General features: G+C 40.9%; 1 protein-coding gene across 5 annotated transcripts in view; it reads right to left on the bottom strand.

The window, feature by feature from the left end:
* Window positions 1-16897, bottom strand: part of RAF1 (Raf-1 proto-oncogene, serine/threonine kinase) — a 37531-nt gene that overhangs the window by 2137 nt on the left and 18497 nt on the right. For 2 of the 5 annotated variants that reach the window (XM_088171697.1, XM_014869776.2), the window contains exons 4-16: window positions 16455-16567; window positions 15350-15452; window positions 13648-13805; window positions 12665-12763; window positions 11083-11236; window positions 7801-7828; window positions 7581-7708; window positions 6437-6554; window positions 5099-5183; window positions 4105-4281; window positions 3300-3346; window positions 1837-1955; window positions 485-616 (exon numbers count right to left, since the gene is read on the bottom strand). In XM_088171697.1, the coding sequence (XP_088027823.1) occupies window positions 485-616; window positions 1837-1955; window positions 3300-3346; window positions 4105-4281; window positions 5099-5183; window positions 6437-6554; window positions 7581-7708; window positions 7801-7828; window positions 11083-11236; window positions 12665-12763; window positions 13648-13805; window positions 15350-15452; window positions 16455-16567 (1461 nt within the window). Of the gene's footprint in view, window positions 1-484; window positions 617-1836; window positions 1956-3299; window positions 3347-4104; window positions 4282-5098; window positions 5184-6436; window positions 6555-7580; window positions 7709-7800; window positions 7829-9575; window positions 9636-11082; window positions 11237-12664; window positions 12764-13647; window positions 13806-15349; window positions 15453-16454; window positions 16568-16897 lie in introns of all 5 variants that reach the window. The other 3 variants (XM_088171698.1, XM_088171696.1, XM_088171699.1) reach the window with 2 other exon arrangements.

Consider the following 16897-nt stretch of genomic DNA (forward strand, 5'->3'; position numbering starts at 1 on the left):
GTGGCAGCTTTAGTGCCCCCAGGGTGATGGAACCCGGTCCCAAAGGGCACCAACACAGGCCTGGCTAGCCAACAGTGCAGCCTGGTAAAGACTGAAGAAATACTCAATATATTCCAAGGTTGGACAATAGTTACTGGGTTTTTTCCCCTCAGTAAAAAGCACCAAATCCCATCTTCTGATGCAGCAGCTGCATATTTAACACCAAAATGGGAATTTCCCTTAATTGCAAATGGATAAACCAGTATTTTAGTGTGCAGCAAAAGCTGTAACCTGGGAATAAATTAACGGGGCACTTCAAATATTTATAAAGAAGGAATTTTTGAGTACCCACACTGTCAATACTGAGGTGAGCATTCAGTTACACATTTGTTGCTGTCACCACCACCTCAGCTGGTTTGCATTTGGATTTATCCTGCATTCCCCGAGGCCAAGGGGATGTGCCATGGGCAGAAATAAACAGGAGTGCTCCCAGAGGGCTCCTCACCTGATCTCTGTTGTTGATGTGGGAGTAGGGCAGCTCTCCTGTCATCAGCTCATATAACACTATTCCATAGGAGTAGACATCTGACTGGAAGCTGAAGGGGTTGCTGTCCTGCATCCGGATCACTTCGGGGGCCTGGCAGGGGAAAAACCAAATTAGGAACAAAAAGAGCACAAGAGGAGGGAAAGTATTTGGGAAGCAGAGACAGTGAGCTCAGCCAGAAATGAGAGAGCAAAGGGTACCCCCAAATCTTTGATGAGTTTATCTAAGGCTCTGAAGAAGGTCAGGCAGAGCTACTCCACATCTTATTAAAAATATCAATACAGTTCAGAGCACACACACACACACAAAAAATCAATGCTTTAATTGAAAAAGCACTTTGCCATTAGAAAAAAATATTATTATTTGGATTTGCAACGTTTATTGACTCCTGTTACACCTTACACAGAGCTGAGCCTTTCACCATCAGTTCTTAAACTGGTACCAGTGTTAGAGGGCAAAAATTCAAAATGCTAATCTTACGTAAATTGGTACCAAAACATGGTCAGGAAATGCAAAAGCCAAACACAAAACAGCACATATTGAAGATCAGGGAAGAAATACAGAACATTTTAACATATTTACAAAATTATGAAGCTTCTTAAAATAAGCAATGTCAGATGACTGAACAAAACGAGGTGTGAACCAGCAAAAGGACTTCCCCATTGGCTAAGGTTATTTTCCCCTCCTAAAGAATTTCCTCAGAATTATTGAGCAAACCACTAAAGTACAACAGCATAAAAACCACAATAAGGGATCACAGGAACTTCCAAGGAAACAGAAACAACCTCCTCCCTATGACAGCTCAGCAAAGATGGCCTATAAATGAATAAAATAAATACTATTTTTAAAAAAGCCTGCAATGAGGAAATATGCAGCATTTTTTTTCCCCAAGGTCTGTTTCATGTACACAAATATATTGCATCCCATTAGGTAAATTAGTTTTGAATCCTTTTATAGAAAGTTTTTTAAAAATCTGGCTTTTTGTACCATTTTTTTTAAAGGAAAGAGCATTCCTGCTTCTGGAACTTTGTTTCAGGTGATGTGTGTATTTTACAGAGCACAAAAGAGTCTTAGCCAAGCATCCTGATATTTTTAATAAACATTTCCAGATATACTGGCAGCCCTAAACATTTAAAATAACTCACAAACCCCAGTGGAGAATGCCTGGTGCCTACTTTGCAGAATTAATCCCTCCAGCACTTCCATTTTGACTTGTCCTACAGCTGGAAGAAAAACCTACACAGGATTTTCAGAGCTGGATGCTGAAGGACAGAGGCACGAGGAGGTTTCAAAGCAGGGAATGTTTCGCTCACCATCCACAGGATGGAGCCCGTGGGCTGCTCCACCTGCTGGGATCCACTCCACCTGGATTTTACAGTTGCCAGACCAAAGTCTCCTATTTTCACTGTGAGGCCTTCATGAAGAAATATATCTGTGTTTTTGTTAAAGAAACTGCAAAAAATTGAGTCAACACTTCTGGATTTTCTGACTTGACTAGCAAGTGCTGCTTGTTTTATTGAAACCTGCTGTGAGCTCTATGTGAAACAAAGGAAAAATGGATTTTATGGCAGCCATGCTTAAATTAACATTTAACACTAAACCAGAGCAGATGTTCCAGCATTATTTGTAGATTTATCTTTATGGTGAGCTAGGACAGAAATCAACAGTTCATTACCATCCATGGCTGCAGCTGCTTAAATAACTGGTGCTGAGAAAGAAAAAGAGCACAGAGATCTCTCGACTCGGAAAAGTAACAAAAAACAATTACAAGAAGTATCAAAATAAAATCTAGTTCCATAAGGTTCTCTGGCAGATCGCCTGAGTTTGAACTATGATTTTAACTGGAAATGATATATCCACACTATTTATAATTATCTCCTTCATGGGTCTGTTATTGATACAGCATTTTCACTGCTGGGTTTATTTTAAGAAGATACCATTTAATGATTTCATTTAGGAATGTTTTAAATTCAGAAATATAAACATGACTGGCTACTCATTTCCATGTCAGAAGCAGAGCTAATTTATTTCACAAAAATGATCATCATTACTAAGAATCAAAAATTCCTGGTCTCCCATTCACTAAAATAATTGGGGGTTTTGAGTTGAACTGAAAACGGAATCCACTGACATTCTGGACCTACTGAACTTGGTAGATTTTTCTGAGGATGACATGTGCCAAAACATCCTGCTCACATTGCATGGAAGGAAGCCCCAGTTCCTGCTGGTAGCTCCATGGTTGTTCTGTAATTCCAAAAGCAGGCATTCCAAAGGTGGCAGACAGCAGCTCACAACATTTTCACTCCAGATGTGTTACTAAATAGGTATTTTTGCACGAGATATAATAGCAAAAGGCTGCCTTTTCTTGAGTTTAAAGTAAGATTTTCGGCTTCATTTCTGCCAGTCATGCAAGGAGTTCTAAATATATTAAAAATACACAAGAAACAGAAACAAACCCATGTGTGCACACAGATGAACAGCACACACACCTCCCATCAAGGAGGAGAGCAGCATTTGGATACCAGAGGATTAAAGAAACCCCATGTAAGTAAAATAAGAGATTTCTGGAGCACAACTGTTGCACATCTTTATCCCAAGTGTGGTAAACAAGCACAGATGTGCTGGGGCAGTCCTTGCCAGCTCATCAATAGGGATTGCCCATTGGTATTTCTACATCTAAATCGATTTAAAACAGCTATTGCAACCCCCACAGAAAGCTGCACGTTAAGAATAAACCCCTCCCTCCCTGCAGAGAACCAAGACTCGGGAAGGATACTATTGGATTTCATGTCTCTGTGGATGATGTTCTTTGCATGTAAATAGCTGTGAAGGGAAAAGCAGAAGAGCCATTAGCAGGGCTGCTCACAAAGAGCATTTTCATTCCCCACACACAGTTTATTCAGTTTATTACACACCCCACCCCTTGACACACCTCTGGCTTTCCATGAGTCTACTTTGGGAACAAAGACATGGAGCTGTGCTCAGGGCAGTAAAGAAATGTCAGGAAGGAGTGGCACAAGTTCCATTAACCCTGGAGAACTGGGACTGTCCTGTCCATGAAATCTGTATCCTGTGCTGAAGCTGACTGTTACAAACTCCTAAAATTTCCATGTGCCCAGTTTTCTGGTGTCTGACTGGAAACCTGGGCACTGATCTACAAAATGAATGAGCTCTGGCAGCAGCAGCTGCTTCTGTGCTCCCAACATCAGAACAAGGGCTGAAAGCAGAGAGGTGGGGCCTGGAGCAACTCAGCCAGCTGGAAATGCTTCCAAATCCATCTGGGAGAGTGCTGTGCAACAGAGCAGCCACCCCCATCTCTCAGGGTGTCAGTCAGTGTGTGCCAAACACTGCAGTGTCACAGTAACCCGGGAGGAAAAGCCCCTTCATTCTGTAAAGGGAACAGAATTTCATCTGCTGCACTACAGCTGTAAGAGCAGGTAAAATAGAGAAAATATCAGCGACAGAAGACACGAGCTAAGGCAAGGATCCCTGGGGAAAAGAGCTGAAGCACAGCAGAGCTCCAGGCAGAGGGAGGAGTGTCCCTGCACTCAGCGCTGCGCTGGGGGAAGGGCCCCACTCACTCCATGCCCTGCGCCGTCTGCCGGGCGATGTCGATCAGCTGGAACATCTGGAACTTGGTCTCCTGCACGTGCAGATGTTTGTAGAGGCTGCTGCCCTCACACCACTGCGTGACAATGGCCAGGTTGTCCTTGGTCATGTAGCCCATGAAGAGCAGGATGTTCACGTGCCGGGTCTTCCTAACAGAGCAGCACCAGGAGAAATCAGCAGCTGCACCCAAAATCTCTCAAAGGCTTCTCCAAACGCACCCCTGGCTGAACGAGCTCATCTTTACAATCCCAGGTCAATGTGTGACTGAAGTCTGGGCTTGCAAATAATTAAAATGTACCACAGTTGCCAATTTTTTTTTCTTTTTTTCAGCTGGTTTTTTGCTTTTTAGTTACAATATTTCTTTTTAGTTATTTAAGAAAAGGATGTCTGAAAATTCAATCAATAACCAAAAGTCACACTTGCAAGTAATATTAGAAGATATTGGAATGACAGAAATCACCCTGAAAGCTGGGAAAAAGTGCCAGCTTTAGGTAGAAGACTGAATTCCAAGAGGAAACCAAAGGATAACTATAAACCCTAAAGGAATTATCAGATGAGATGGTTTTTCTGTATCTACTTGGTTCTTTTTCCAGAGTAACATCACAGCCACTTCATTAGACACTAAAAAGCCTCAGGATTTGAAAGCAGACAACAGTTACACTGATCAGTGTTATGTTTAAGGGAAAAAAAAGTTACTATGCTGCAGTTGGAAGAGGAACAGTTCAAGCAATGGTGAGAATTAGGGCAAAATTTATTAATCCTCACCTTTACTGCCCTCAGTGTGGCCTGAACAAGGTGGGTGTTAAGAGACTACAAAAATACTCTGAACTGTGGCTGTGATTTTTATTCTTCCCTGGAAAAGTGCTTTTTGTGCATGTCACACACAGAATCTTGGGCCAGAAGGCTCCAAAGAGGGCTGGGAGTCAAATGCAGCACCTGGAACATGAGAATTCAGCACCCACTCACCTCAGGACAGCCACTTCATTCCTGAAAGCCTGGAACTGTTCTGGGGTTGGGTCTACAACCTTTAGGATCTTCACTGCTACATCCCCTGGAAATGATTACCACAAGAGTTACTGAACATGCAGCTTCCCCTTCCTCTTCAAAATAACATTCAGATGTAATTAAAATCCCTCACTTGTGCATAGCACACCTCTACTTTGTACAAAGGTCAAGACTGCCCTGCAGACAAATTTCTGTGGTATCAAGCAATTAATTTAGCTGAATTTCAGTCTAATGGAAAAAGTCATTCATTAATTATTCACACACCTCCCTTCTATTTTAAGGGCTATGTTTGGCTAGAATGCTTTTTGCAGGCCATATGAAAACACACCTTTGTGGTTTTATTATCAAATTTAAATACTGAAGTGTTTGTATGTATAAACTTCTTTTGAGCACATTAGAAAACCCATCATTCTCTCCTTCATGCAGAATTTCTTTATTTAATTCTTGATCCTTGAAGAGGTGTTAATGTTCTATTAAAATAAATCTTCCTATGAATTTATTTTTTATTATGAAATCCTACTGAACTTATTTTACCTCTTGATTTCTGTGTCCCATTTCAGGTCCATAAAGAAACTCAGAAACTGTTCATTACTTTTAGTGTAACAATAGTGCTTCCCTTGCTGCTTTTGGCTTTGTATTTGGGCTTTGAGACATGCAAGTATTTACTCATTAAAAATGCAGGGCAGCAGGTAAGTTTCCAGATCTGTTTTGTCAGCTTTTTTTCCCTGACAATACTGCTATTTAAATTAAGGCCTGGAGGAGTTTCTCTGTTTCTTTTTAAAATCACAAGCCATGAATTTGGAAACAAATTCTGCAGCTCTGCAGGGTGCCTGTTTTCAAAATATTCCCACTACCTACAGATTAAACTCTCACATTAAGCAGTTTTTCATTGAAAAAACTCCACAATTTATGCTGATTTCCTTTCCATCCCACCTTGAAATGAAGCATGCTAATTAAACCACAGAAGTAGAAGGTAAATATAATTTAACAGCAGGCTGAGGAATTTCCCAGCTAATAGAAAATAAACCTTTTTCAGAAAGCAAGCTGGTGTGGAACATGGGAATGAAGAGATCAGTGGAGTGAGAATGGAGATGCAGTTGTGAGATTCAGCTTTTGGTGTCTGTGCTTTGAATTCCAGTGCTGCTCTTACAAAGCAGTTCCTGTTTCTGCCTGGTGCCTTTGGGGGAGGATGAGCACCCAGCACACCCCTAAATCCATTTTCCCTTTGGTGGAGGATGAGCACCCAGCACCCCTAAATCCATTTTCCCTGGGTTGCTGTCCCCCCAGTTGAGGACTCACCGTGCCACTTGCCCTTGTAAACTGTCCCAAAAGAGCCTGAGCCTATCCTGGTGGAGAGCATCACTTCACTGGCTTCTATTTCCCAGTAATAACTGGAGTCCCTCTGTCCACGAGGCCTCTGTATCAACAATTCACAGCGATTTAGTTTTTCATCACTTGTATTATACACACACAAAAAAATTTAAATAACTATCTTCACACAAGTTCAAGATGACCTGAAAACCTTGAGGGGTTTGCCCTGCAGTTTGGATTTTTGTTTTTCTCCTCAGTTTGGGAGGGTTATTGGGTTTCTAGAAAAAACCCAAACAACAAATCACCACATTTTCTTAGATACCTTGAACTGCTTATCATGAACATGTTTATTATGTTTAATTTTCTCTGCACTAGCAAATTAAACCCTAATCTGAGATCCTAAAAGAAACATATATATTATGATCCATTATTGTTAAACATCTGAAATATTTAAGGAAGTTGTACAAAAGTACAGTGCTAAAATTCTAGAACTCTTACATCCTTAAATGGAATAAGCCAAAGAGATGAGTGCAAAATTCTCAAATGTCTAAGTGAGCAAAAACTGTGAATCCCACTAAGCAACTGTATTTTCATTGTGAAAGCTGAGTAGCCTTCAAAAATTAAGATATTATCACTTATTATTCTAATTCTTCTTTCTTTCCCCCATCCTTAAATTTAAATTAAACCTTTGAGGGAAAAGTTGCATTTTGTAAAATCTGTTTTTCCCTGAGACATGACTCTTCAATTAAAATGAAGGCATTGTAAGTATCCACTTTCTATGGAAACAACACAGCTCAAATAGTGCTAATAAAGCCAATTTTAAATATATTAAAACTGAATCAAAGAGATGCAACCTCTAAAGATTTAAAAGGTAATATTTGGACCTGCACTGACAATGCCACACCACTGCTTGAAATTAATTTGCCACCCAGAACATGTTCTGAGTATTTATAACCCAAGGACACAGGGCCATCATTCCCAAAGTAATTACAATTCAATTGTTCCTGCATACAAAGTGCAGAGACTACCTGCACCTCTTAGAGCAGAAATTTATCCCACCACCCCACTCCTCCCAGCACAGTTAAAAAAATTTAACTAATTTTTTATTGAAAACAAATATCACCACACTTACGATTTTATTCTTTTCTTGTGTGTTGGATCCAGGGGCTCTCTCTCTTTGGGCTGGGACTGGGGTTTTAGGCTGAGACCAGCCAGTTGGGCTCATATTGTTAGGACTTCCAGACAGAGCAGAGGGTGAGGCTTTAAGATAGAAATATAAGAAAACAGTTTATTGAACAAGAAAACAACCAAATCAAATCATACTAGAAAACGTTGAATTTTTGAAACCATACCTGATTCACTATGGCTTCGAATTGCATCCTGCAACACAGAAGATGGAGAATCAAGTTAATAAATAGAAGAGAGCACACAAAGGAACAAGCAGGGCTGGTGTGGAAATTGCTGGGCCAGTTTTTGGTCAAGTGCAATACACAACTGGCCAAGAGCTGCAGGATTGGGGATGTGCTCATCACACCAATCCTGCAGGAAACCCATGCAATCTGTGACTTCTTACAAACAGGGAAGAGATTCACAGCATATTGAAAGGACTGCTACCAAAAAGGAAAGAGAAAAAAAAGGACACAGAACAAGAAGAACCAGCAGCAATACTGTCTGCATTCCCCCTGCACTTCATGCTCATGTTCCAGGTGTGGACAGAGCTCCTGGGATGGCCTCTGTCCCCAGGGGACAACTCCCACACAGCTCTTGGCTTCAAGCAGGACTTTTAACCCCCCCAAAATATTCCAACTCAATACCCACTGTGAAACGACTCCACATACTACTTCAACCCCCAAAAAAGGCTCCATCAAGTGCCCCTACACAAACCCCTCTCCTTTCCCAAGCACATTCCCACAGGGAATTTGGCATTTGAGCAGTGTTTCCCCACAGGTCACCAGGACAGTGCCACAAGTGTCACCTCATGCCACGGGCACAACACAACTCTACAGCCATGCACAAGAGAGAACTAAGCTCTGACAAACAGCACTGCACAGCTTTTCTCACCTGCCATTTGTATTATCCCAAAGTACAAACAGGAAAGGGAAAATATCCAGGGACTGTGTAAGTACAAAGCAAGAACATGCACTACAGAGAGGTTAAACACTGTCAAAGTTAACAGCAGTCAATTCAAACTCTCTAACTAATTAGTAGAATAATAAATATAAGATTTCATAGGAGGACAGAACAAGTCCACATTCCACTCCATAGTTTCAAGTTAAGATTATCTTTAGTAAAGATTCAGTTATGAAATATATTGTTTTAGCTCATTAGTTGCATTCATCCAGGCTGGACTAAGTACAGCATTCTTGCAGATTGCCACTGCTCCACACCTAAGTGGATTAAAATCTGCATGAACAGCCAGTGAAGAACTCTTCAATTTACTAATTTCGTTCAACTGAAGGATAATAAAAACCTTTCAGAACCAGAATAACAAGTGACTGGTTCTGTACACCAGCCTGAGAATGTAACTGCTTTCAAGGAAGCTGGCAAAGGATAACTAAAGAATTTCAATTGTTTCTCATACTTATCTATATGAAGCTCTTATTTTGAAAAAGCATTTTTGAGCTTCAATCCTGATGTGAATATTTGCTTATTTGCTTCTGAATTCAACAGCAAACAAACCAAACCCCCTGTTCTTTAGAGCTCTTCTTACAACACAAATAACCCCATCCCCAGTGCTGTAGTCTGTCAACTTTACTTTGATGGCAATAAAGCAGTACAACGTGTTCTTAATCTCAGGGCTTTGGATGGGTACAGTCAATAAAAATCATTTCCAGAGGGAAAAAGTCACACAACGGATGTGTTTTGAGAAGGTTTTGCTTTAAAGGCTGTGTGACCCAATGCATTCTAATCCAAGCCTATTCACATTCAGAGGAGGATGAATTCAGCCAGCTCTTTATCAATTTGCCTCTTCCAATTAACAGCCTCAATATTTGAGTATAAACATGCTGGAAAGATTCTCATCAAATCAGCTCCAGATTAAACACTTCACGTGGACACTGCCATGGCTTACAAGTTACAGCAATCCTGTTAATCACAAGAAAACAAAAGGCACCAAGGAAATACCTACTCTTCCCCTCAAACAAAAGCGTCTGCACCAGGAGCTGGGAGAAGCATTCAGGCTGTTATTCTAGGCCAACACAGTAAGAGATAAAAGAAAAGAACAGAGGAAGTATAAAAAAAAAATAAAAATTAAATGTTAGGCTAAATGAAAGAAAAGGTAATCGAATTTGATTAAATGATAATTAAGTGCAGTAAAATTTTTAAGTATTACTCAAACCCAGAGGTTCACAAGGATCTGTCCTTGGGTAAACCATTTTTTTATGATGGTTTTTCTCCTGGTGTACAAGAAAGTCTCTGCTACTTTCTTTCTGCATTGCTTTGGGGCCTTTTAAAAGCCTTTAGGACATAAGAACTATTTTTATGATAATGCAAAGAGCCAGAATAGAAAGTATTTCTGTCTTTACTGCTCTGCATGAAGAATAAAGAAACCAATGTCTCCTTCAAGACTCATCACTCTACCAGGGTCAGTAATTCAGATTTTCTTGAGTGCTTCACTGTGGTTTGTGCCATCAGAGATTGTCAGCCAGGCCCCTGAAGCAGCAGAAAGGGCTGGGAGCCAAAGAAACCCAAAGAGAAAGGGAGGACAGCTGCCCCCATCCATAAACCCAGCTGACACAAAGCCTCTGACCAAAAATGCTTCCTGGGGCTGCAGGGCACTTTTGTTCTGCTGCCAAGGGCCAGAGGAACTCCCTAACTCACTTCAGAGCATCTTCACACTTCACACAAGTCCATCAATCAGCAGCTGAAGATGCAGGTGAACTCAGCAGTCAAAGGCTTTTGCTTGGCCTCCAGATTTTTTTAAATTATCCAGAGGCAAAAGCAACAAGCAGTGCTTGCTCTCTCTCCCAAGTCCTGCAGCTCAGCACTTTCTCCTGCCAGCTTTTCCTGCACACCAGTTTGTTAAGGCTACCACAAAACAAAATTAAAGAAACCCAACCACTTTAGGCCTGATTTCCAAGAGTTGCCCCTCACTGCCTGTCTAAGGTAGGAAATATAAGAAAAAGGTGCTTGAAGGCAAGAACAGCAGAAATAGTCTCAGAGCTGGCTTCAGCCCCCAGGCCCAGAACTGTCATTAATTCCATACAGGTATAACACAAAACAGATCACCAGGAAGCTCTGACCTGAGCATTCCAAGTCCAGGAACTACACCTAGACTTAGGGCACCTTCAGTCTGATTTAAAATTAACAACAGACCCCCACAACCCAGATTTTAAATTTGGAAGAACATTTTTAGACATGCCTAAAAAGCATTTCTTCACAAAACTGAGCTTAATTGTTCAGTTCCACCCCATCTTTATACACCCCCTGAATTTACCAATTACTCCAGCAAAGTTGATAGACTGCAAGAATTAATTATTAACCTCTTATGCAAATGTGTCTCCTGAAGTGTTCAGCACTCAGCCAGCTGAGGCAAACAGTGAGGAAATGGGAGGAAGGCAGGAAGGAGGAGCCCCCAGTGGCTGGGAACGGGCAGGGACACTTGGGCTGAGCTCTGTGCTCTGGCCCAGCCTTACCTCGATGATCCGGCTGTCCACAGGCATCGTGGTGCTGACCATGTGCACGTTTGGGGTGGAGGTGGAGCGCTGTCTCTGGGACAGAGAGCCCTCAGAGGAAGGGTTGGATGGGTTGAAAGTGAAGGCATGAGGTGTAGAATACCTGTGCTGGGAGCTGAGAAGGAAAGAGAGACAAAGGGAGAGTTGTGGTTACTTTTTTTCCCCCTCTGGCAAGGGAAAAACACTGTTCAATGTAACCTGTCCAAAAGCAATATACACAAAATTCCAAGCAGAGAAAAAGCTGAGATTCACACATCAACTAAACTACTTGGTCAGCTGAATCATTCCCAATTTAATTTAAGAAATAAATTTGAAAAACTTGAAGATCTTGTCAGCTCACATATTTAATTAGCGTGTTTAGCTGAGGTCTGTTTTTGCTGTTACAAATTTTGCCACAGTTCACCTCTATCCCCATCAAATCACATTTAATACACTGACAAAATACTGGCTCTGAGAGATGAATTCAGGACTGTGAAATTAAACAAACTGCTCATTTCAAGCCTGTCAAATGCACAGCTTAAGAGCTAAGCCCTGAATTTGTAAAGCTTTGCAAGACTGTTCAATGGTTTGCACAGAACAGCCAGCAAGGAAGTCATGAAACCCAACACCAGTTAAAAAGGAGGCCAAGACTAAAATCCAGCTCAACAAAGAGTTATAAATCACAGCTAAGGCCACTCAGACCATAAGGATCCCAAAACACAAATGTATCTTAACTGAAATGGGCCAGCCTTCACAAAACCCTTCAAAACATCTATGAAGTTAAGTCACTGTTCAACAACACTGGAAATAAGAGTAAGATGGCAAAGATCAATTCCTGATGCAGTTCCCATTAAAATAAAGAAATAAATACATAGAACCATTTACAAGTCAGCTACGTGCTCTGTGCCTCATTTCTGACAGATTTTTCAAATGGGTGCAGAAAAAACAAAAGCTGGCCTGCTCTCTTCAGCCTCTAGAATTTCAAGGGAAAGAATACAGGCACATGTTAGGGTCAGGGGACAGGCCCCTTGGAAAGGGACACAGGTTTCACTTCAGCACTTAAAACTACAGGAATGTTCTCTTTAGGTATTAGAATTTTTTTTTAGAGGAGCATATTTTCAGTTCCCACTCTTCTCTTTTAAACTCCTATCTGTCATCATAATATCAGAGCATCATTTTAGTTATGGATGTGAATCATCCACCATGAGACTCAATGCACACTACCTGATCAGATAGAATAAAATTAATTCACAAAAATACCAAAAGGGAGCCTTGGATTTTTTCAGGCAGGTAAACAAAGGTCTCCAAAAAGCCTTTAATAGTCTACCTTAAAATTTTAAGGCTAAAAATTGAAAATATAAAATCTCAAATCAATGCTTTGGTGGATCTAAGAAAAAGAAAGAATAGTCTGTGATGAAGTGGTGTTGCTACCTTGCACATCCATCCCAACCTTGTATCAGATTCCTCTGCTTTGGAGGAGCTGGGGCTCTTTAGTTGCTTTGGATTGATTGTTTTGAGAGAAGTGTATTTCCCAGAAGAGAGGTGACAGGAAATACAAGCTTACCTAACAGGTATCCGGGAGACAGACTCCCGCATCCGTCTCATTGTCAAGGGAGGTAGTGCAGGGACACCACTGTCACTGATATTTGAATTTGGGAACAATCTGAAATATCAACAAAAACAATTACAATTTCAACTGCTACACTACCTCCTGTACAATGCTCTTGAAAGCTGACATTTTAAAGGGCTGGTTCTTTGCAGCATGATTAACGTCATGAACACATTCCTATCTTTACATCATGGTATTCCTCTGTGTGTACAACTAAAACCTCTGCCTTCAGACTCCCAAAGAAATGTTCCACAAGTTCTTTCAAAACTTCAGAGACAAAATTTTTTTCATATCAGACTCCAGATTTTCCTGAAAGGGTACTTGACACAGTTAAGTTCTATTAAAGCCAGGTAACACCAAGTGGCACGAGTCATCCTGCACTATGAAAAAACACAGAACTACATGAGCACGTTATAAAAAGATACAACCACTAAGACACATCAAAACAATTACAGGCTTTTAACACTTTTGCATAAAAGGACTTCTAACAATCGTTTTCAACTTTTTGTAAGTGGTATTAGTAAAGTACTATCCTCCATCTGTTTTCTCACCATTCACTGTCAGAAGTTGAAGTGTTAGAACACGAATGTTTCCAACAGCTAAAATCCCAACTGAATGCTGGCCTGGTTTACTCCTGACATGTGTTGTGTGAGAGGAATTGCTGTCCCCCAGTTCAAAAAGAGGGCACTGGAGCAACTGCCTGGTCATTCAAGGTGTTTGTTTTCTTGTCCCAGAATGTGAAAATCCAGAGCAAGAACAAAATGCAGTTGATGCGCACGGCCTTTTCCCCTGGGAACAGACACTCATTGCTGGCTGTTCCATGAGATCACTCCACAATTCTGCACACTGATCACAGGGACTGCCTTCCCCACAACCCCTCTGTGATCAGAGCCACAGAACCAGAAGAGCTGCTGCCATGAGAAAGGAGCAGTCCTTACAAGAGCTGCCTGATGTTGCTCCAGTCCACACACATGGTTGGCACCTTGGTGCTGCAGTGCTCGTGGAATTTGTAGCCACACGTCTGACACCGGAAGCCATTGAGCAGGAACTTCTGGCAGATGTCACAGAAGGCAAGCTTCAGAAATGTCTTCCGAGCCTGGAAAACACAGCAAGTGACTCATCCCAGCTCATTAGCTCTTCATTAACCGACATTTGGATCTTCAGAGCCCGACAGAAATCAATAACCATGCTAAAATGCTATCAGAGCCCTCAGGTTGCTACTGAGATTAAAACCACACTCAAATAATCTAGCATGGATTTCTAGTTTGAAAGTTTAGGAACACTGAAGGCTTTATTTACAAGAAAAAAGAACCACACAAGGAAAAAAAACTGACAATTGTTCTGTCAAATGTAAAAGCAATTTTTTTGCTCAGCAAGGTGACAGAGCTGTGTTAGCCAAGAGCTGGGGCTTTTGTTTGCTTTCAGTAGCACCAAAGAGGTGAAAGAGGATCAGACTGCAAGGCCCACCTCATTTTTTTATTAGTCAAAACTCTTGGTGTTTATAACTAACCAATAATATCCTTTGCCTAAGAAATAAATTCCTTAGTAATCAAAATAATCTAAAGAATTTCTGCTTTTTCAAATGGCAGCCTACTTACTTTGTTTTTTTAAAAGCTTCTGAAGTATGAAAAAAATATTAAAGTGAACCAAAGGGTTTCCTCCTCCAGAACCTACTGGGAAGGCCCCAAATTTCAGCTTCTTCCAGATCTGGAGAAAAACATTCCTTTTCTGCTGACCAACTGCAGATGATACTTTCTGTAGTTTTTTTTAATGTAAAGTAAAAGTAAGGAGACTTTCAGGTTTTGTAAACCAATCCTAACCTTTCCAATGGATGTAAATAACAATCCTTTAAGATTTAGGATTGCCACAATGTAGTTCTAGAAAAAAATGAGAAAAAAGCTAAAATATGGGAACAGAGTTCCTTCCCAGGGAGAAGACAGCAATGCAAGTTAAAATTGTTACAGCTGGGCATTATCTCTTTGCAAAAAAAAAAAAAAAAGCATTTTAAATAATTTTTAAAAATTAAAAAACCCACAAAGCACAAAACCACCTTCTACTTATTTGTTTTGTATGGAATAAATAATCCATTTTTGAGAAGGAACTACAGAGTAAAGCCTTTCATTCCCCCCCAGAACAGTGTCAAATTACAATCAGCTCACAAAATGTCATGACCTGCAGAATTAACAGCAGCCCTGAATATCCAGGACAAATAATAAATATTGGACCATCAGTCCAATAACGCAGCTGAACTCATCCAGCCTTTTTTGACTGATGAGCCAGAGACTGAAAATGCTAATTTTCTCCCTTTTCTGGACTTTTTTAAGACATGGGTATCTTACCACAACAGTTCCAGACATAGGTAATTACATGAAATAAAAATGGCAATCATCAGACCTGTGAAGAATGTGAGCTTTGACAGTCTCTGGCACCTGGGGATCACCAGTGTAATAAATACAATTCTTGCATTTCACTGCAAATTGATACTTAGGGAATGTAATTTGTGGGGAACAGGGGTGAAGGAATCAACCACAACTTCTGAAAATCCCTGTGCCCAGAAAGCCAAAAGCTGTTTAATGGCCAAAACAATCTGTGGTTCAATTGTTACATTTCACACCAGAACACAGAGCAGGAGAAGCTTACAAAGTTGTGTGTGGTGAGTGGGACATGGTCAAGGAAATCCACTCGCAGCTCCTCTCCAATCAGGGAGGCAGCATCTGTGTTCCAATCCAAACGCACTTTCTTTCTGAAGGAGAAAATGGGGACAACAAAATCACTTTGGAGAAAACTCTGGCCTCGTCAGCAATTATGCTTTGTGAGTTTTCTTGAGTAAACTGAAAACAAATACCCAAGAAAGCAGGGCTAACCACTCACAGTGGGCTAGATAGATCTGTGTCCTTCACTCAAAAAATCAGAAGCAACTTGGAATACATTGCAAGTCACCTCTTTTTCTGCTCATTTTTAATGTTTTTTATTTATAAAATATTTGACAGAAACCTTCTGGAACCTTCAATAGAATCACAGAAACACCCTTGTAAATAAAACAGAAATAATGAATGACAGACTCAGTGACACAAAAACCATTATGAGGTGCCTGGGCACTGACTGGTGACCCCAGAATGGCCTCAGCTGCTCAGAGATGTAACCCCACAAATGCCTGAGGCTGCAGGGAGCTTTAAGCCCAAGCCTTAGGAGGTGTGAAGTTAAGTGCATCAGCTCCATGAGATACCTTCACTGCCTCAGCTTGTAAAACAACCATTTGGTATTTAATAGCAGCATCCTACAGAAAAATAAGGACTATGTGAAGTGGGATTGAAACCCAAACATTCAGAAGTTGTAGAAGGATGCAAAGCTTAAGCACTGAGGACACAGAACCGTTCAGGGGAGTGGGCTAAGAATCACTGACACTGAATTTAACAACTGCAAAGGCAGCACAGAAATGCACCTCAAATATGAAGGAAGGCATCACTTCATCTAGAGCATGACAAAACCCTCACTAAGGGGCTGCAAGCACTGGAGTGAACCTCTCCTTTTTAAGGATTTTCATTGTTTAGCTTTAAAACAAAAATGAAATTGCCAATACACAGGAAGCTGACAGAGTTACCCTAGAAGAGGGCAAAGAAAGCAACACAAATTATTCACAACCAAACTGCTTTTAAAAGAAATTACCTAGAAGAGAAGGAAACACGACTGCTGCTATTCCAAACCCAAGATTTTTACATTCTCTGGGAGGAAGTTTCACTCTTACCCTTTTGGTTCAGCAAGAAGTCGGAAAACTGCGCAGCATTCTGGCTGCAGCCCTCTGACCTTCAGGGCCTTCATGAGACAGTCGTGCAGGGTCATCCCATTCCTCACATTCACCTGTCACCAAAGGGAAAAAAAACAACAAAACATTTAGGCACTGACTGCACAGTTTCTTTAAGCTTTTCCAAGAGTGGAAGATCATTTTCTAATTTTCTTAGAAATTCCAGGAAAACTGCACTTGTGTGCAAAGGATGTTCTGAAGCCATTTTATAACCTCTCCGTTTCTCACAATGGCTGAGTTTCTGTGAAGCAGGATTTTACACAAGTAGGCAGCCTATAGAAATAACAGAAATGCAGGCAAATGGAGTTCCCTCAAGTACAGAAAAAGGCTTCATTTAGACTTCAGGGAACTTTGGGTAAGACTATTATTAGGTACACTCAGCTTCA

Source organism: Sturnus vulgaris, chromosome 11, assembly GCF_052056855.1.
Source record: "Sturnus vulgaris isolate bStuVul1 chromosome 11, bStuVul1.hap1, whole genome shotgun sequence".
In the NCBI taxonomy this organism is placed as follows: domain Eukaryota; kingdom Metazoa; phylum Chordata; class Aves; order Passeriformes; family Sturnidae; genus Sturnus; species Sturnus vulgaris.